Source organism: Lepisma saccharinum, chromosome 17, assembly GCF_977018435.1.
Source record: "Lepisma saccharinum chromosome 17, izLepSacc3.1, whole genome shotgun sequence".
Lineage (NCBI taxonomy): Eukaryota > Metazoa > Arthropoda > Insecta > Zygentoma > Lepismatidae > Lepisma > Lepisma saccharinum.
The window spans coordinates 24360130-24382344 of record NC_139245.1 but is presented as its reverse complement, the minus strand read 5'-3'; the positions used below and the strand labels follow the sequence as shown (position 1 = coordinate 24382344).

Genomic DNA, 22215 nt, shown 5'->3' with positions numbered 1-22215 from the left:
GAGTTCATGACTGTCTCGCAAAAGAAATGTTTTATATTATATAAACAATGTTTATATTACATAATAGTCATGTGGTATTTCTAACTGCACTTTAACACCTGTGGATCAAATTACAAAACTACCAGTAACTGTAAAAGGGCATTACTTCTGCCACACCCAGCAGTTTAGATACTTTTCTCCACACGGCATCTTCTCACATTATAAGCAAGTGTAAAACTCAGCTTTGAGCAACAAACAATGGTTGTTTAAACAATATTACAAAATTGGTTTCTCTCTTGTCCACAAGTAGGGAAGTGTTGTTTTTTTTTACTTATAACACCACTCCCACACTGTGGCAGCGCAGTGTAAGGCATCACGCTTTGGGCTCAGGCTACGGGATGCATGCTGGTTAGAGTATCCTGGGGAAAGAGTAACAACTTTTCTTCTGAGATTTCAGCCTGTGTATGGGACCAATGGCGGCCCACTATTGTGAAGAAGTTGGCGCAACTCGGTCATAAAAAACCTACAACAACAACAACTTGGGGGGGGGGGGAAGGGTAGAGAGGTTATCATGCTGACCACACGTCGCCTCGTAACTGGTTACAGAAGCGTCCACCTCTGCTGAGGCACGTGGGAGTGAGACGAGGCTGGCAGTCAGTAGGTACGCTCGGGCCCTAACGGGCTGTTGCACCACGGGTTATTATAACACAAACGATTATCATATTTTTGGAACTTTACCATTTATGGCAACAAGAGTTGCCATGATAAATGGTGTGGCTGGTATCATACCATGACATGAAAAACTTCAGTAACAAATTACCTTCGATGTAAATCTTTGTTACGAAAATCTCACAAAGAAGGAGAGGTCTAACATAATAATTACCCTTCTTTTGTCCAAATTCATTGACAGCATCTTCTTCTATCCAGTCACGAGGAGAATACCATCTGATGAAGTCCTCTATAATAGCACCAGGATTTGCTGCCTGTAAAACACAAATGTTCATCAACATTCCATTCGACAAACAATAGTCAGCTAATATTGACTAAGTGACTTTCTGACGACATAAGGAGGAAAAAATGTAAAATTATTGTACAGATACTAATTTAGATTCAGCATACTTTGTGATGAGGCACTTGGTGTGACAGGTATAGGAAATTCTCTGTGTGCACGGTTTCTGGATTCTGAAAATAACATCCACTAAAAGTTTTGTTTTTTTAATTTTTAGAAATAATACAACAGAAGTGAAATACTAAAACAAAATATTGCATTATGTACCAGACAGAAAAACAAAACTATTGTCACTGTGTGAGAAACTCTATTACTAGAAAAACATGATTCACTTCATGTTTTTGTTAAATTTCTTTAACCTTGTCAATTAAGTGGAGCTGCCCGAGTGAAACATCTCAGCAGTTGATTGAAATGTTGTTTTAAGTCCACTTTATGCACAGAAAGGCTAACCAGGACTGGACCTACAGTTTAAAGTGGAATCCAAACCACCATGTGCCTCCACCGAGTATCGAACCTGGGACCCCTTCATTACCTCTATGACATCAGGGAGGCTTAGCAGCAGTTAAAAAGGGGACTTTCTTAATTGTACTCTTTATCTGTGAAAAGGTTTTAGGTTTTACTATAGAGTTCTCCAAGTATTTAGTCCAAGTATTTAGAGCCCTGATCATGATTTAGCCTCTGCTTTTTCTTATGCAATCCCCTGTGGCCGAGTGGTTAGCACATCATGCTGCGATGCCAAGGGTCCCGGGTTCGAACCCCGGTCGGGCTTGGTTGTTTGTGAATGTCCATTCATCAATTTCATCATTTCATCACTCATCCCCATCTTCGCAAATTAGCCAAGAGGCACAAAATGCGAAGTAAAATAAACTAAATCAATCAATCAATCAAATTTCTTATGCAAGAGATGTCACAGAACAGTTTCAAGGACTTTGGGAGTTTTCAGATGAAGAGTCCAGCCAAATATTTCAAACTGCTTCTGAAAAGTGTCAACAGACATTCAATTCTGAAAAACAAACTGAGCAATTAAGCCTCTGCCAGGCTCTGTGGCATAGTTGTTAGTGCTAGACTATGCCAATTTAACTTCTTGTAGCAACTTACACTTGTATTCATAGGCGCAGACTCCATGGGGCTTAGGGGAAGCTAGAGCCCCCCCCCCCCCCCCCCAATGTTAACAATGTTGGGGCAGAGCCCACCAAATAATTTTGCTTAAGAGGATATAATGTATTATTTTGCTTCTCTTGTAAAGTTTACTCTGAATTGTGCCCCATGAACTTAACTTTAAATACACATTTGAAATGTTCTAGACCATCAACTTTGGGGGAGGGGGGGGGGGCTATGACCAGAGACAGCAAAACACATGACTTATTACTATATACTAAGTATGTAATTATGAGTATTGTTAAAATTTTTACTAAAAAGCATTTCAAAAGACGATTTGCATGAACTTGAGTAGTTCGGGCTACAAATGGCTCTCACATGACATTCAGAACGATATCATTGATCAGAGGCATCTCGTGAACGCATGCGGCAATTGTGGGAAAAAGGACAGCTTGCTCTGCGACGGCATTCATGAGCATTTCTACATTCCAATTTCTTCATATAGGAGAAGTATTTATTTTACACGAGAGCGCTGAACTAAGCTTATATTACATTTCTTGGATCTGAAGTGACGCATGCATCAACCATTATTACTTTCTTTCACGTATATGAAGAAATTAGAATGTAGAAATGCTCATGAATGTCATCGCAGAGCAACCTGTCCTTTTGCTCACAATTGACGCATGCGTTCACGAGATGCCTCTGTCATTGATATATTAGGGAGACCTGTTTTGCGCTCCGTGGTAGCAGATATTAAAAATCAGGAATATTTTGCTATTATGGTTGATGAAACTTGTGACATGTCCATCCGTGGACAATTAGTATGCTGCATTCGAACTGTGAATAAAAATGTTGATTTTTTTTAGGAATTCATGGACTTTTATAAGATTCCGAACACTGAAGCCAAAACTTAAAAAAGGGAGACTGAGTCATTCATTCATTTATTTCAGTGATCAGAGGCCCCCCCTATAATTTTGGCTTGCTTGTATTTGATGTACATACTGCTTATCGCAGGCATGGCACAAATTCTGTGGAATGCATTTGTATTTTCTCATTACTTTTACTTTTCAATGTTTTAATGATACCTGTAATGTTTCAATACCAATAACTTGCACTCTACCAATCCAATATAAAATTGCAATGTTCCTCGAGGAACATGAATGGTTCATGTCCCTAATTAATGTATGTAATAAGGTGACTGCTATGGATTATGTCTTCGAAAGATAACCTGTGTATTTAGATATTTAGTTTATAGAACCAGGATGTATGAATTATATAATTATATATATTTTTTTAATATATCAAGAAAATGGGAAGTAATTTTCACTTAAAATTATAAGCAAACTGATTCACTGGTATGCCTATGTTGGCCAATACCATCAGAGTACCAATTATTGTTTACATCATTTTTCTACCTCATATGACAAGATAGATGGGAAGGAACACAATGAAATATCTATCTATGCCTTGGCTTCATGGAGTGCAATGATAAACTATCACACAGGCTGGTGTGCTTGTCTTGAAGCTGACTGCCATCTGTCTCCAAATGGGATAATTAGATGGTAATTTAAAGGTAGCAATGTTAAAAATGTTAGTAAGAATGAAACAATGGAAGTGAGTGAGTGAGTGAGTGAGTGAGTGAGTGAGTGAGTGAGTGAGTGAGTGAGTGAGTGAGTGAGTGAGTGAGTGAGTGAGTGAGTGAGTGAGTGAGTGAGTGAGTGTGAGAGTGAGAGTGAGAGTGAGTGAGTGAGTGAGTGAGTGAGTGAGTGAGTGAGTGAGTGAGTGAGTGAGTGAGTGAGTGTGAGAGTGAGTGTGAGTGTGAGTGTGAGTGTGAGTGTGTGTGTGTGCTTTCCGAATCTGAGGCCTGGCTGAGCTTTGTATCAGTCGTCAAAAAACTTTTTGGGGAATTACAGAGCAGAAAACTACCGCGATATAGTTGGAAATATGTTGAAATTTTTTTAGAAATTGGGAGCTAATATGAGTGTGAAGATACATTTTCTACATAGCTACATTGACAGATTTCCTGAGAACCTTGGTGATATTAGGGAAGAACAGGGAGAAAGGTTCCATCAGGATATAAGGATAATGGAAGAAAGGTACCAGGGACGGTGGGATCGCCACATGATGGCCGACTACTGTTGGAGCTTACAGAGGGATTGTCCTAAAAAGCAATACAGCAGGAAATCCTATAGCAAACGTTTCACATAGTTTGTTACTTCATTGTGTACATATTTTCTTAATTATTATGATCATAGGCCTATATAAATTTATTTTTATAATAATTATTGTAATCACAAAAAGAAATATTAAATTGTTGTTGGAAGTTCATTTATATGTATGTATTATGTTTCCGCCATTTTGATTTAGTTGCATTTATTTCATAAATTAGAGCCAATTCAGGAAATCTATTATTATATCATTATTCAGCAGCATGAAATCACCCTAAATTAGCTCTCAAACACTGTGCCGCAATTTCACTGTTCCCCAGTGTAATCTGCACAACCTTATCAGTTCATACTATGGGAATGAGAGACGCGGTAATAGATAATTAAGGTACTCACATTTTTTGCGAAGCTGTTTTACATTATTTTCTATTAACTTCGGAATAGGGTAGATGCTATCTAGTTTCTCCAACAACAGGTTGATCTCTTCTGGTTTATTGTATATGACTATGGTGTCATCAGCGTATCGTCATCAGCTTCGCGGAAAACGTGAGTACCTTAATTAACCTCATCAGGTTAAGTAAATGGCTATCAAAGACTGTTTCTTCTACAAGTGCATTACCTTGAACGATTCCATGTCTGAGAGCAGCGATGCACTCATCAACTTAGCACGAAGTTCCGACCCTTGAGCGTCTGTCCCTAGCTGTAATAACACATCAGCATCCTCATCTAGCTGATCTTCAGTCTTTGGGGGAGGTTCCTGCAAGAAAACACACATGAGATTCAGAGCTTAATATCATCTATACATGTACGACAAAGGCCTTTCAAAAATGATTCAATTTTCAGTGCAGTTCTTACAACTTTTAACATGCACTTCATTTTTAGAAAACCAAATGTGACCAGCATGGTACAAATTGCATACACTACACAAATAAGACTTGATATATCTATTATTCATGGCTAGTTAAGTTGAGATTTTAAAAGATGCAGTTATGACTTTCCCTGCAATACATTCATCTTAAAATTAATTCCGTCTCTTTCTTCTTACTCTGAAGATGCTACGATTAAGCAAGCGAAAATTCGAATTTCTTCCACAGTCTGGTGAGTGTTTCCCTTCTCCTTCTTTGATTTTTATTTAGTCCTTTTGGCCCTCCTTGCTTTTACCCATATATATTTTTTTATATATTCATTCATTCATTCATTCATTGTTTTCTGCCTAATTGGCAGGTTTTTCACTGCAATCTCCAGCTTTCCCTGTTCTCTGCCTTACGCTTCGTAATAGCATACGACCCAGTTAATTTAATATCATCCATAAGCTGATATCTCTTTCTTCCACGGACTTTTCTTCCTTCAACCATTCCCTCCAAGGCATCTCTTAGCAGGCAGTTTCTTCTTAGACAGTGTCCTAACCAGTTTCTTTTCCTCTTCTTGATGGTCTCCAGTATAGATCTTTTTTCACCAACTCTTTTCAGTACGGCTTCGTTTCTTACCTTGTCTGTCCATTTTACACGCTCCATTTTTCGCCATGTCCACATTTCAAAAGCTTCGAGTCGTTTCTCTTCATTTCTTCTCAACGTCCAGGTTTCTGCACCATATAGTGCTACACTCCACACAAAACATTTCACTAATCTCTTCCTTAGACCTATGTCCATGGGTCCACAAAAAACATTTTTTCTTCTATTGAAAGCTTCTTTTGCTATTGCGATTCTCATTTTCACTTCTTGGTTGCAGCTCATGTCACTGCTTATATATTTAAAGAATAATTTTCATATAAACACTTCCTTTTGATAATGAATTTTTGAACTGAAATTGCATACATGGGTTAAAAAAGGTCAGATATCAATGAATCTACACTAAATATTTACCATTATTGGTTACTGGAACTGATAAATTATATCTACTTTATCTTATCTGTGGTAAAACTTACTTTAAGATATTAAACAGTAATGTGGAAAACTAAAATCCAGGAAACGGATTTATATGTATTGAAAAAGTGTAAGGTATGTAAATATATATTTAGTTATTTTAATCAAAATATGGAATTAAAATATGGACTTCCAATTGTCAAAAATGGCAATTTTCATTAAACAAACTGCACACCTAGACCTACATGACATTAACTGTAATGCAAAATCCAAACACAAAAAATGGATTACCAAACTTCCTTTTAAGTGCTGAATCGTGAATCTCCTATTGTCCCTGAAGACAGATTTATATTGACTGAAACTGCTTTCAATATCACATGAAGCAATGGGTATATTTAAAATATAAAATGGATTTCACAGCGCAAGTTTGAGCTTCTACTTGGTGTTCCGTGGTAGGTGCATGATGTTCTACCAAGTTATCCCCTTTTCACTATAGGTCATCTGGGAAGGGTTCAGTTGTTCACAAGAATGTTTCAATGACAAATGCATTGTCTACTGTCAAGATTTGAAATAAACCGTACAAAATATATATGAATTGTAAACCTTTGGTATTTAACACAAGAAAGGTAACGAGTCATTCCATATGAAATCAACACAGCCCACAACCTGGCCATCTCCGATTTTCATGAAATTTGGGGAGTTGAAACTATGAATGGAACTTAGTAACTATGAAAATTTTTAGTTTCGTGCATCTTGCAATTGTTAAATTATTCAAGGTCAAAGTTAGCATAAATTGCCCTTTTTGAGCCTGCTTAGCTATACTAAATCAGCTGTAATTCCGCACCTTTTTTACCTATAGTAAGAATCACGAACCTTCCGACCTTCTGTAAACAACCGTCTCACTTCGAGTAATGTATCACTCCGCACCAGCTGTTCGTGAATGACACGGCCATCATATGCTGCTCACTCGCAACCTTTAATTTTACGTAACATGGAAAAACTTATTCTCATTTTAACTGATAATCTACACATTGAAGTATAATAAATTTTCTAGAAGTGATTAAATACGTGTTCTTGTTCAAGAATGAACATATTTTTCTACGCCAAAAGTGCCATTTATCTGACACTGGGTTAACAGATCCTCCTCCCCCCCCCCCCCTCTCAGTATGACAGTGCCAAAGTTATACGTAGAAGAGAGTGAGAGATTTGATTCAGTAAATTCAAGCCTTTTGGTTTTAATGCTTCCTCTTCCACCAAATTATTGCCCAACATTGTTGACATGTAGAGTATTGTTTTCTCCTTTGTGCAACAAATATACCGCCAGTTTTAGCAGAAACTAAACAAAGATAAGCCGGGGAATAAAAAGAGATTGTTTATCTTTCACTCGGTTTCTTGTGCACTAGAAAACAAGAAGACAATAATAAGCACATTATTTACGCACGTCTCATGCAAGAAATGTATTTTCTTACCTTGATTCAGCAGTTCCTTTTTGAACTTGATGCATTTTCGGCGCTAGACATCATCCTGTCACAGTACGGTCTGTCAAATTTGCTTGCCAAAAAGGAACTCAAGAGGCTATTTAACGTCGACTGCTAAAATTGGGGAGATCGTCATCAATCATCACTATCAACATCTTCTTCACAGTGGACAGGAAGGCTCTTTTATTGAAAGAATACGAAAGTACCTCGCGTTGTATTTTTCTTATCTCAAAATCGGTGTACTTGTTTATACGAGCAACAACGTGTTTTTACCCGCGGGACTCACAACTTGACCGGTCGTTTTCCTTTCTTTCACCACAACGAAAACACAAAGACGCAGACACACAATTACACTTGGACACCAACTTCACTGCTCACTCAGGATAGCACCGACACAACGTCACATAAACGTTAAGAACAACCTGCTTGTTGCCACTTTTCAAACGGCTGTATTTCCGAAAGACTACTCTGAAAACACGGGAGACCTTCCTGCACGCATGGAAGTCGCCATGTTCGAAACTGGCGCTATTTTCTTACTGTTCACGTGATCGATTGTAATTTATACAATAACCACGTATTATTATTATAGACAGAAACCTTTAATGAAAATATATTTTAAAATGTATAATGCAATGTAATTTACACATTCTTCTTCCATTAGCTTACTTTCATAGAACGGACTACATGATGTAGAAGAAATCCGTTATTAGGCTGTTGCCAACCTCCGTACTTCTAAGTCAAGTACAGAAACGGAAGTGGTATGTCGAATGTCGGCATATGATAGTGTGATTTCACATTGTCAGTGACGATCCTCCGGTGGGGTGGGACCAGGAGTCGATCTATAATCCAGAGGTGTTTACCATCCGCATGGTGACATCCTCACACTCCGGAATACTTTTGCGGGTGAAGGAGGGCAGGCCGTAGGGTGAGGGAGGTTGATTTAAAATGAACACCTCTCAACAAAGGAGAAGAAAAATGTGACAATATTTAAAAATTCACCCCTAAATATGAATTTTGTTTTATATGTAGCGTACAATAAAATGTGACTGCCTCAAAATATTTCTGTATTCTACAGTCTTCTTTCCCCACTTTTATGCTTCTCTAAGTTTCCCTTGGTGTCTTTGCTGCATAATCCAGCATTTTTGAACGGGATGATAAGGACATACGAGTGTGTTTTTGGATGAAGTAACTTTAGAGATGTTGAAGTACACTCTGGAAGATACTGGAATGTGTGACATTGAGGTGTAGATCGACACGCACATTTGTCATTAGTTACGAGACGATGAGGGATAGGTGATATTTGAATTCCAGATTAGTTAGCCGCCCCCGTGACGGAGTGGTTAGCACATCGCGCTATGACGCCAGGGGTGCCGGGTTCGAATCGTGGCCTGGGCATGGATGTTTGTGAATGTCCATTTATCGATTTCATCATATCATCATCATTCATCCCCATCGCAAATTAGCCATAAGTGGCACAAGAGGGGAAGTAAAATAAAGCAAATCAATCAAACCAAATGAGTTTTTCCATTATTTTTATCTAATTAATAATTATTAATTTAGTCAATCAAATCATATGTATTAGCTTACTTTCATTATATATAATAATAAATCATAACACTTTCAAACATGAAATAAATTTAATGAAGAGACCCCGGTTTCAAAACTTAATTTATCTCAATGTGTCACATTCTTCTAGCAAGGTTTTTTTTAGTAAAATATGAGAGAAAATTAATCCTTTGGTACGGAACCGTCTTACTCCTGGGGGATAAGATGTAAATTTTGTATTTGATTTTTTAAATTTAGCGTTGCTTTTCTTCCACTTTTGGCTAATCCCGACGATGAGAATGCGTGATCGTCAGATGAAATTGATGAAGGGACACTCACAAATAACACCCGAGCCGGAACTTCGGTGATGAGTCTGAAAGTCGGCCACCAGGCAAGATGTACATTTTTAACTTTTTTTTCACATACATTCAATAATTTTCAACAGGTCATCAGTGATACACTGCTTATTCCGCATCTGTTGACAAATGGAATGTTTTTACACCTTGTAGGCTATGTGGATTATTTTTTTTCATAAGTTTGCAACACTGTTAGGGTACACGTGCTTTTGTTTACAGAAGGTCTGAAGTTCTATGATTCTCACTCTAGGAAGCTCAAATGAAGCTTATTGTACAGGGAATTGAACAAGCTTTCCAGTGATAAATAACAAGCCTACCTTTGGATAAAAATATAATTTTGTCACGTGACCTTGACCTTTGACCTTGAATATCTCAAAACATGTCATCACCAAAAATCGTGAAAAAAATATATTTGGTCCCTCATACCATACTCCAAAACATATCAAAACATCATTCTGGGACTGTAATGGGATCAGAAGATACAAAATAATATGTGTAACTATGTGACTGATAAAAGCCCCATTATATGAACTATGACGAGTCAAATGTCCCTTAACACCCCCTACAAAATGTAGAGGAGTTATCCTGGGTATAACTGGTCATGAAAGAAATAGGTTAGGCACAGGGCGATCCCTAGCCGTGTGTGTTAAGCGAAGGTCTGGCATATTGTTGACCGACATATTGAATTCAAAGGAAAGGGGGTGATGTGATATATCAAACCCGGCTAGAATTTCACCATAAATGAAGTGACGAAGGTTTATCCAACATATATTTAACCAGCAAAAAGGTATACGCATATCTTTCACTTAATATATATGCACATTATAATGTTGCCAATGTTCCTGTGAGCACACTCGTTGACGTCTCTCACACTCACATAGAACATTTGGCAATGTAGCAGGTGCAACAACATCGCAAGCAGCAACCATGCCTTCTCTCAGATGGTCAATATCACGGACTTTTAGTGCATGCACCATGCTCTTCAAATGTTTCTGAAGGTAAAAGTCCTCCTAAGATGTTATATCTGGGGAATGTGCAGGCCTTTTAATAGATCCCTGTCTGCCCATCAATCTACCTAGAACTTTACCATGAAGAAATTGCCACAATGTCCACATAGTGTGGTCACATTCTGTCCTGGTTCAAAACTCTGGAAAATTGCCATATCCCGTAAGCAAGGATGAAAAACCTGTTCACTTAACAAATCCAAGAAGCCCTCACCATTTAAGGTTCCGTTGTTGAATATGGACCAACAATTTCAGTTCTCCATACACTATACCACATTATTAGCTTACCAGCAACAACCATTCGGCAGGGCAAATCACAGGTATTGCATATTATTTTTATTAACTTCACCGTGAACATAAAAAATTAGTCTCGTGACTGAAGAATTTTTCATTCCAAAGGAAGTGTCACGTAATTGTTTCAGATATTTTTCCCAATATTCTTCACTATTCAACTATTTGGTGAATGTAGCTGATTAAAATCATATTCAATGGTGAGTATACTTCTTTCTCTCCCAAGATGTCAGCGTGGTCTCGATGAGTTCCTAACACATTAGGAGCATTCCAATCAGTGGTGTATGCTGGTTCTAACGAGTGGGTAATCTCCGACCCTTGATCCTCAAACTCCAAAAGTTTCCATGCAATTTATGTCAGGACCCATATTGTATTTAGGAATATTGTGTCGGAATGTTTGTCTTATTGCTACGACCACAATCAATTAATTCTCGTTATTGCACAGTTTAATATACGTGTAGAATTTCAAATAATAAAACAAGACAGTATTATAAAGCTATAAAAAAACAACCTGTGAAATATTGGGTTGGTGTTTTAAGTCCACTTTATGCACAGTAAGGCTAATCTGGACTGGACCTACAGTTTAAAGTGGGATCCGAACCACTTGTGCCTCCACCGGGAATCGAACCCGGGGCCCCTTGATTACAAGGCAATGACGCTACCACTGCGCCATGGGGGAGGCCCACAACCTGTGAAATATAAAATGAAAGACGTGCACTAGTGAAATAAAAAAAAAAAACAATATTAATTTACGTGCAAAATTCAACTTACTCCAGGACCTGATTACTTGTGCCGTACCATATCCAAAGCACGCTGTTTGTCCAGTTGCATGTCAATACGTGTTTGTGCGAAAGATTGCAGCTTAACAAAGGAAGTTATGTGACTTTTTGATTTTTCATGTTTGGCACAAGCGTTGCAAAGATTGTTTTGATTACAGTATCCAGCACACGTCCAAACATTCTTTTCAGCCCCGAAAAGTAAGCACGGCCAACAAAAAAGCAAAGCTTATTAACACTTATACTTCCTGTCAACCATTGCGATTTGTCATAATTTGCTTGCAAAAATGCCTCACATATTCCCGATTTTTGTCTTTGTGTGTAGAAATAAGTTCAAGCGATGACAATGGCCTACCTGTATTAACAATTTGCAACTTCTCCTGAAAAGATCTTGTTCCAAAAGGTTTCACCAGCAAATCTTGTATCACATCCATTACCCTTTAACACAGCACTATCACGACAAACACTAACACCTAAATAAATAATAAATACGAAGCACAGCACAAAGCCAACGACTACAAGCATTCAGTTTCACGCGCCAAACTTCTGTTGTTGTGTTCCTGGCTCAGAATGAAATTCCCTATGAATGATAAAAAAAATCCCTTTCCGAGCTCGAAATGACAGGTTTCAAAAGTTCGAATCATTGCAGGCCAGAGCCAGAATTTTATTTCGGGATGGGGATCATCCCTTATTAGCAACCACCACATAAATTTGAAACAGTGGGGTTAGAAGTCCTGAAGATGAATCTCAGATTATTACAACGTATTATGCAAGGTGTTTAATCCTGCTAATGAAGTAAAATTAATTACCACTATACGCTTTTTAAATTAGATATTTGTAGGATTTCGGGGAGGGGGGTTTCAGCACCCCGAGTCCTCCAGCTGGCTAAGTGCCTGATGTGTTTTTCATTTTATATTTAATTCGTTCATCTTCATCACTATTAATCTAAAGAGGCGGAATATAGCAACTTATATATATATATATATATATATATATATAAAAAATGTATTTTTGATATCTTTCCCTTTAAAAATATTCAGTTCCGTGAAAAAAGTATTCTCGCCGCTTTTGAAGATTAGACAGGAGAAACAATCACTATTTTTGTAAATACAAGGATAGGGAGAGTCAGCATATAGGTGCTTTAATTGCTTAAGCTTTGAATTTTAATTTAGTTTGCTTCATCTTCAATATTTAAGCTTTTTCCTTTTGATAAATTTCTGTTCAAGTAACAGAAATCAGCAAGACAGAAGCAAATGTAAAGTGAAAATTAGCGTAGAATTGGTTTGCCCATGTTATTCAATTTTACTGTTCTTCGCACTCTACCAGATATATTTTCCCTAGTTCAGCGGAGGGAACGGAAAAGGCTCTGAAGGTTGAGAGTGCGACCGGTGGACTCTCACAAGAAGGAGGTTACCCTGGGCACGGAATCACCGCGCCTGAGAAGCAGTTTCCCCCCCCCCCTCTTTCCTCTCTCCTCCCTCCTTGCCAAGGGTTGTAAGGGAAGAGGGAGGAATGACATCAGGGTGAGATTCCCTGAAGTCATTCCACCGGCTGGAGAAAGGTTCCCGGTCATTGTCAGTGGCAAACGGTTGGAAGCATTCGCGTGCTGGAAGCAAAGAAATGTATGCATCGAAATTGGTTTGGAAGAATATTGCGAGGAAATGTGAATATATATTTTTTAAAAAAAGAAAAGAAATACAGCCGGGTCATCTGCGATTATCTAGATGACCCAGAGTATACGCCGCTGATTCCAATGCTTTGTTTTAACACCTCGAAAAGGAGAAAATGGTTTCAAGCATGCAGTAATAACATTTTGCTGGTTAAATATATGTTGGATAAACCTTCGTCACTTCATTTATGGTGAAATTCTAGCCTGATTTGATATATCACATCACCCCCTTTCCTTTGAATTCAATATGGCGGTCAACAATATGCCAGACCTTCGCTTAACACACACGGCTAGGGATCACCCTGTGCCTAACCTATTTCTTTCATGACCAATTATACCCAGGATAACTCCTCTACATTTTGTAGGGGGCGTTAAGGGACATTTGACTCGTCATAGTTCATATAATGGGGCTTTTATCAGTCACATAGTTACACATATTATTTTGTATCTTCTGATCCCATTGCAGTCCCAGAATGATTTTTTGAAATGTTTTAGAGTATGGTATGAGGGACCAAATATATTTTCTTCACGATTTTTGGTGATGACATGTTTTGAAATATTCAAGGTCAAAGGTCAAGGTCATGTGACAAAATTATATTTTTATCCAAAGGTAGGCTTGTTATATATCACTGGAAAGCTTGTTCAATTCCCTGGACAATAAGCTTTATTTGAGATTCCTAGGTAAAAAAGGTGCGGAGTTACAGCAGATTTAGTATAGCTAAGCAGGCTCAAAAAGGGCAATTTATGCTAATTTTGACCTTGAATAATTTAACAATTGCAAGATGCACGAAACTAAAAATTTTCATAGTTACTAAGTTCCATTCATAGTTTCAACTCCCCAAATTTCATGAAAATCGGAGATGGTCAGGTTGGAAATTGCACATATCTAGTGTTGATTTGGCATGGAATGACTCAATGTAGTATTAGCATGAAAATTGAATATATGCCGGAAAATGTTTGAAAATATAGACATTACATGTGAAAATAAAAACATATAAAATATGTGCTAAAAGCCAATATGTAAAAATATGGATAATATAAACAGCATTTTTTGGAGCTTACATACCACGAAGATAAAACACAATGACATTGTATGAAGATATGTATTTACACATAAATTCGTTCCCTGCTCATAACATATCTAGAGGAAACTATACTCTAGAAACTCACATCTTTTATATTAATTTGTATTTTCAATAAATTAAGAATACAAAACTTTGTTACTTACGTGAAAGAGTATGTATTTTGTGCAACGACGTTTCAGAAACAACTGTTTCCTTCTTCAGGTTCTTTTCTCGGCTATCCGAAATATGCCATAGCCCACATCAAATAGTGTCATTCGTACAAAAAAAGGAAACTGTACAAATTTGGTAAAGGTAAAATTTGGAAAACACTTCTAGAACCGTTGTTACCCCCATGTTCTCTATCACACTATCACTATAAAACCTTCGCACTAAAAGTCCTATGTACAACTAAAACATTAAAAAAGAAGGGATGCCCTCTTGTTACACTGTTCCCATGAGGCCTGCCAGTTTCTTCCTTGTCGTATGTCATATGTATTTCAATATATATATTTAATATTTTAGTTGTACATAGGACTTTTAGTGCGAAGGTTTTATAGTGATAGTATTAACAAATGATAGAGAACATGCAGGTAACAACGGTTCTACAAGTGTTTTAAAAATTTTACCTTTACCAAATTTGTACAGTTTCCTTTATCCTGACAAACGACACGATTTGACGAGGCTATGGCACATTTCAGATAGCCGAGAAAAGAACCTGAAAAAGGAAACAGTTGTTTCCGAAACGTCGTTGCACAAAGTAGATACTCATTTCACGTAAGTAACGAAGTTTTGTATTTTTAATTTATTGAAAATACAAATTAATATATATATATATATATATATATATATATAAAGTGAGTAAGTTGCACATATCATGAATTATGAACTCACATCTTTTTTAATGCATTGATATAATTTTCTGAATGGTCTTTGTTACCTGCATGACAGGGATGTAGAGTGGTTCGTTAGTCTCCAGAAGACGAAGATTGCCAAACTTCTGGAGTCGCCCAACTGGCCTGTTCCAGAGAGAGTGCTTCAGACGGCGTCTGCTGCCTGTTCGATGCAGCTCATCTTCTGCTTCTGGTTCCTCAAGACAATCAACGAAATCATCGTCGTCATCAGTAGACATTTCTTCTTCAGACTCTATAATGCGCGACAGACAATATTAATTGCAACGTAACTAAAAGCATTAATTATGCATATAACATGTTCATTGCACAATACACTTGAACTACATGAAAGAACACAAACTTTTAAATCATCCTACAGTACATTTGCAGTTGATTGGTTGATTTAAATGCAACAAGAAGGTGAGAGGATGATAGATGAAGAGAGACACGGAGTGGTAGCAGCATCCATGGCATATATTAAAGCATTCTCTTAGACCAACTCAGCAAAACTAAGAAAAACCTCAATAAATGTGGCCAACTATGGATTTGAACTATGATTCCTGAATACAAGTCATGTTATCTCAACCACTAACCTAAATTGTTCAGTAAAGCATTTTTGAAAAGGGGAAAATTACAATTTATACAGTACTTACACACGATTAATTCATTTAATAATTTCGAAGCAATCAACAAATGAATTCTTAAACTATATTCAATCAGCTAGAGAGAAGAATATAAATATTGAGAGTGTGGTATTCGAGAATCAGCTATATATTTTTGCTGCACTATATGATATACACATATGCAGGGTGTTCGGAAAGTCTCCACACCATAGATCAAGTGGTAAAATTACGAAGGCTGTCCAAGACTTATTAGATGCTACATTTCCGGAGTGGAGTGGATTAGTCATTGAGGACATATTGAATGGACCCCATGCTCGCCAGAACGAATCAATTCGACTTTGCAATATCTGTTCCTTCTGTGCCAAATAACCTGTGATTCCACCTACAAACCTATGTGAAACTTGACGGGGTACATATTAAACAAATACTATGATTTGGTCTACGGGGCTGGACTTTTTGGACATCTTGTATACAGTTCTGGGTAAACCCAATCATTAACTTCGTACTTTTCTACTGTAACATCCACTATTGTTTCATTAGTGAGCCTCACCTGAATCTTCATTTGTTGAACCAGCTCTGGCTGCCTGCTCTCTCATCTTCCGCCTATCCATACAGTAGTTAAGCATCTGCAAATAAACAGTTTACGGGTGCATTGAACAAAAGTTAAAGCTCGCAAGTGTTTTATTTTCTTGCAAAACAAGCTAATCTAATAAAACATGTTTAATTCACATTTTATGATTGTAATTGAAAGAAAACCACTTGAGCTCCACTATTTCAGTCACAACATGTTATGCATCCAGCATATGACATGAATGATGGAAAAATTTCTGAGTATTCTTTGAGCATAATTAACTTGCACCAGTTGGCCTCATATCCTTTGCATTTAATTTCAGAAAAGATCAGTGTAAGATCAATCTGAGAGCATTTATGTGATTATCTGTGCAAATCTACGTGTATATGTGTGTGTGTATTAGTAACCGAATTTACTATCATTGTTACTGAAAAAGAAAGCTGTACCTGAAACTTTTGGTGAAGGAGGCAAGTTCTGTGATCTGGAAAACCTGTTGGCAATCTGTAAAGAAATCAGCATGTGAATTCAATATCAATTTACTTGATACCATGCCCAATCACTTCCAGAAAACAAATAGAAATAGAAAAATGATATTTTAGCCAAAATATACATTCTGTAGAGTATTTAAGGGTATATTACACTCCGTCCCAGAAGTTGCAAAGCAAGAGAAGGGAAACAAATTCTCTGTGCAGGCAGCGACTCAAGAGGGAAACAGAACTGTAGCTGCTGTTTGCAGCAGCATACACCGTTTTGCTCAGCCCACTCGCTTTCTCCCCTTCTCTACTATTATGCAGACCATTGCTCCACAGACTCCTGGACTGGAACAGACTATGTCAATGACCCATCCCAGAAATCTCTCTCCCCGACCCTTTCTGGTGTCATTACTGAATCTGTTGTTAGAATGAGCCACTGCATGGCGTGCTCTTGTATAAATACTTCACTAAATGATTTTCAACTAGACAAGAAAAGTACCTCATCCTAACATTACCAACTACAATATAATTTGCCTTGGAAAAGACACGTATAGGTTGGAAAGCAGATGAACTCAAATTCTATCCATTAGAATTACACTGGAAGCATCCTGATACCACAGTTACGAATTATGTAATCTTGTTTTTTAAGTCCACTTTATGCACAGGACCTACAGTTTAAAGTGGGAGATGAACCACTATGTGCCTCCACTGGGTATCAAACCTGGCACCTTTTGATTACAAGGAATCAATGTTACCACTACCTTGTAATCAAGAGTCTGCAGGTTTGATTCCTCGTGAGGAGAACATTCCATTGGTTCTGGTCCCACTTGAAACCGTAGGTCCACCCTCAACTAGACTTTCCCATACTAGACATCCACATGGATCAACTGCAACATTTAATATATTAAATGATTCAGTTCATTCAGTCGGTTATAATCTGTAACATAGACAGTAAGCAAAGAGACCACATACCCAGGTATGCTGATATTCCTCTCCCATCGATAGCGTAGCTCCTGGGCCACTTCATAGAACAAGTGGGCTGCTGCCTTCACACCCCCCAATGAATGAACCACGTGGGATATCACAACAGCCAGTCTCCACACTAAACCATCAACTGGAGCTGATTTCACACCACTGATGTGATCCTGCCAGAACAAATATACAAGAAGTGAATCAAGATAAAACGTTGATCGAGATAAAATTTAATGAAATTGAAAATATTTTAACAAGTGTTGAATTGAAGACATTTTGAACCGATACCAAATCCTGCTGAAACCAATGCTACTAAGCTGTAATAATTTAAATTTGTATACAATATTTAACACTATAAAAATTCCCTTATTCTAAGTATTTCATTTCAATAGGACATAGATTCATATTTTGTTTTTGACGTTAACATAAAATGTGAGATTAACGTTAATTTTTGATGTTTTCAAAAACTGTCAGGTACATTTTTCTACAATATTCTGTCAAGAAATTCTGTGAAAAATTAAGTGCAAAATAAACTCTCACACACATAATTTTGTGTTTATATACCAACAGAACACTTCCTACAGTATGAATTACCACATGAGTTATACAAAATCAATGATCAATTTTGATGCAAAATTTAAGATAGAAAATAGAACTTCGGTACAAAAAAATAAAATTAATAATACTGCAGTAACTAAATAAAAGTTCTATTACAAATTTTTATTGTACAGGGTAGCTCAATAAGTCACTTAACACCCCCCAGTACAATGCCACTGCAGCATGGAACGTGAAAATGGCGATGACCAATCGTTATCAGGCCAAGGGGGAACCACATTGACGTCACCCGCATGGTCGGCAGCCATCTTGAATTCAACTTCAGAAATTTAAATGGGAAGGGGGTCGTGCGACATATCAAAATGGGCTAGAATTTCACCAGGAAAACAACTGTGACATTTGTTTTCACCTAACTTTAATTGTTACAGAGTTAACAATACCACAAAGTTATGGCTCAATAAGTCACTTAACACCCCCAGTACAAGACCACTGCGGCATGGAACGTGAAAATGGCGATGACCAATCGTTGCCTGGCCAAGGGGGAACCACACTGACGTCACCCGCATGGTCGGCAGCCATCTTGATGCCCGCCATCTTGAATTCAACTTCAGAAATTTAAATGGGAAGGGGGTCGTGCGACATATCAAAATGGGCTAGAATTTCACCAGGAAAACAACTGTGACATTTGTTTTCACCTAACTTTAAATTTAAGGGCGATTTCCGCATGGGAGAGTGACACGTCCTTTCCTTTTTGCTTAAATGTTTATTGTTCAAATAATCGTTAGTATGTGATTATGTGGTATTTATTGTTAGACCAATCACTGAAAATGTCCGGATATTGACTTACCGGTATGTACATATCTTGTAATATTGGTTGGCATGGGAATTACGATTGTGTTTTGTCTTTACATAAAAGTTTAAAAGAGTGATGATGTGAATTGATCGTGTCAAGAGTAGCATATTTCCTTTTTCACTGATCTGAACGAAAATGCCACTAACACGTGAGGAACGGATTGCCATCATATTGATGTCAGGGGAGAGAAGTACGCGTGACATTGCAGCAGACTTCAATAACCGCAATCCTGCAAGACAACTAGTGTCACATGTGGCCGTCAGCCAGTTGCTGGCAAAGTTCCAAGATACTGGATCTGTGGATGACAAGCCGCGACATGGACGTCCGAAAACAGCCAAGGATGAGGGTACCGTTGTAGCGGTGTTGGCATCATTTGCAAAGTCCCCAACCCGTAGCACACTGAGACTGGCGGTGGAAAGCGGTGTTAGCAGGGGTTCAATTCAAAGGATTGTACGTGACCACCACGAGCATCCGTATAAGATACAGCTGCAGCAGCACCTTAGTGAGGACGATCCAGACAGGCGTTTGCAGTTTTGTGAGTGGGCTATAGCACAACTGCAACGTGACCCTGCCGTCGGTAGCAAGATTCTGTTCAGTGATGAGGCTAATTTTTATGTGTCGGGAGAGGTGAATAAGCAAAATCTGCGGTACTGGTCACCCGAAAATCCACATTGGACAGATCCCAGCAAGGTGACAGGAGGCGGGAAGCTAATGGTGTGGTGTGGTACTTGGGGTTCCCGACTTGTTGGTCCATTTTTCATTGAGGGCAACTTAAATGCAAAGGGCTACTTGCTTCTGCTACGGGAGCAGATCTTACCATCCTTACTGTCCGAGGATGGGAGCTATCCTGAATGGTTCCAGCAAGATGGTGCTCCACCGCACTATGGGATGATAGTCCGTCAGTACCTGGATCAACAATTCCCTCACCACTGGATTGGTCGCCGAGGGACTGTGGAATGGCCTGCACGCTCACCTGACCTGAAACCATTGGACTTTTACCTCTGGGGACACCTGAAAGCCATGGTGTATGCTACGAAAATCAGGGATCTGGCCCACTTGCGCACATGCATTGTGGATGCCTGTACTGCAATAACTCCTGAGGTTCTTCAGAATGTGGTAAGGTCATGGGAGAGACGATTACACGTGTGTGTGTTGCTCAAGAGGGACGTCATATTGAACATGTGTTATAACTTTGTGGTATTGTTAACTCTGCAACAATTAAAGTTAGGTGAAAACAAATGTCACAGTTGTTTTCCTGGTGAAATTCTAGCCCATTTTGATATGTCGCACGACCCCCTTCTCATTTAAATTTCTGAAGTTGAATTCAAGATGGCGGACATCAAGATGGCTGCCGACTATGCGGGTGACGTCAATGTGGTTCCCCCTTGGCCTGATAACGATTGGGTATTGCCATTTTCACGTTCCATGCCGCAGTGGCCTTGTACTGGGGGTGTTAAGTGACTTATTGAGCCACCCTGTATATTGATTGATTTGGTTATTTTACTTCGCTTTTCCGTCACTTTTTGGCTAGTGGCAAAGATAAGGATAAGTGATGATGTGATGAAACTGATGAAGGAACACTCACAAAGAACACCCATGCCCAGGCTGGGATTCGAACCTGGGACCACTAGTAGCCAACCTCTTATTGTGAATAAGTATCTAGGATAGTATTAAGTATAGTTTTTAAAAGAAAATTTAAGACTTTATTCAACATTTTAACAAAAAAAAAAAAAAAACATTTATTTACTGCTTTTGATCTCAAAATTTACTGAGGCTACCTGAACCCAATATGGCCTATTTGCCGTTTCCAATTAGTTGCATGGTTAATTTAACAGATGACATTAGTATGTCATTTAGACTGTCCGAATGGCGTGATTGAACCTGTTGGCTGTACCTATAGTACATTAACTTGACGACAATGAAGCAAAATAGCTTCATCTTGCGATTGTGTTCTACGTACTCTAATAATATGAAAGTTATTACTTACTACATCTTCCAAGTACTACGTGTTTATATCTCTAGTACTTGTTATGATAGCTCATACTTTGTACTTTACAACAATGTACTTTGGACTTTAATCTAAAACACTGTTTATAATGAAGGAAAAAGAACACTATGTAAATTTGACTCAATATGGCCTACATAGTAATATATTGTGAACCACATGCACAAATGAGACATTTGTTACTCTTACGTTCATGTACAGGGTGGGAAATAACCTTTTGCTAGGGGTCTGCAGGAAAAAGTAACAACAATTAAGATATTATGGTAATACCAAATGTTTACTACGACAATTGTGGTTACAAAAACAAAATTAAAAGTTAGTTCACGACAAAGCACCTGACTTCAAGGCAAATGCTAAAACCAAGACCTTCTTCGCGAAGTGGCATTGAGTTCTTCAGCAGTTCTGAATGCAGTGGAGCACTTTTTGGCTATTCTGAAGAACGCAGTTGAGTCCTTGATGATAGTGGAACGCGGATCGGACCGCTATTCCCGGCCAAAATTCCTTGCACATCTGGAACAAGCCCTCCGTGACATGGAATGGAATACGGACTGTTTGCGAATCTTCTGAGCTCCTACCCTGATCGTCTTCGTGCTGTGAGAGAAGCAAACGGCGGACATACTAACTTTTAATTTTGTTTTTGTAACCACAATTGTCGTAGTAAACATTTGGTATTACCATAATTTCTTAATTGTTGTTACTTTTTACTGTGGACCCCTAGCAAAAGGTTATTTCCCACCCCGTAGAGTGTGTGGAACTCACTAAGGATGATAAACGACCTTACATTTACCCAGATTGTGATGTGTAATCCATGGTCTTCTGGAAACAAACTGTGATGTGTCACTCGCTTGTTTATTGTTTTGTATACAATGTTATTTCTTTGTGAACATCTCATCTCATTATGTAAATAAAATGTTAGTGTATCAATATACTTATCTACCTATAAAAACTACATTGTGGCACTTTCTTTACAATTTCTG

General features: G+C 38.1%; 1 protein-coding gene across 2 annotated transcripts in view; it reads right to left on the bottom strand.

The window, feature by feature from the left end:
• The window catches only part of Rab3GAP1 (RAB3 GTPase activating protein subunit 1), a 50856-nt gene that overhangs the window by 7172 nt on the left and 21469 nt on the right, over positions 1-22215 (bottom strand). For both annotated transcript variants that reach the window (XM_083139167.1, XM_083139168.1), the window contains 6 exons: positions 17826-17998; positions 16827-16881; positions 16360-16435; positions 15234-15439; positions 4871-5008; positions 863-962 (listed from right to left, as the gene is read on the bottom strand). In XM_083139167.1, coding sequence (XP_082995293.1) covers positions 863-962; positions 4871-5008; positions 15234-15439; positions 16360-16435; positions 16827-16881; positions 17826-17998 — 748 coding nt within the window. The remainder of the gene's footprint in view (positions 1-862; positions 963-4870; positions 5009-15233; positions 15440-16359; positions 16436-16826; positions 16882-17825; positions 17999-22215) is intronic.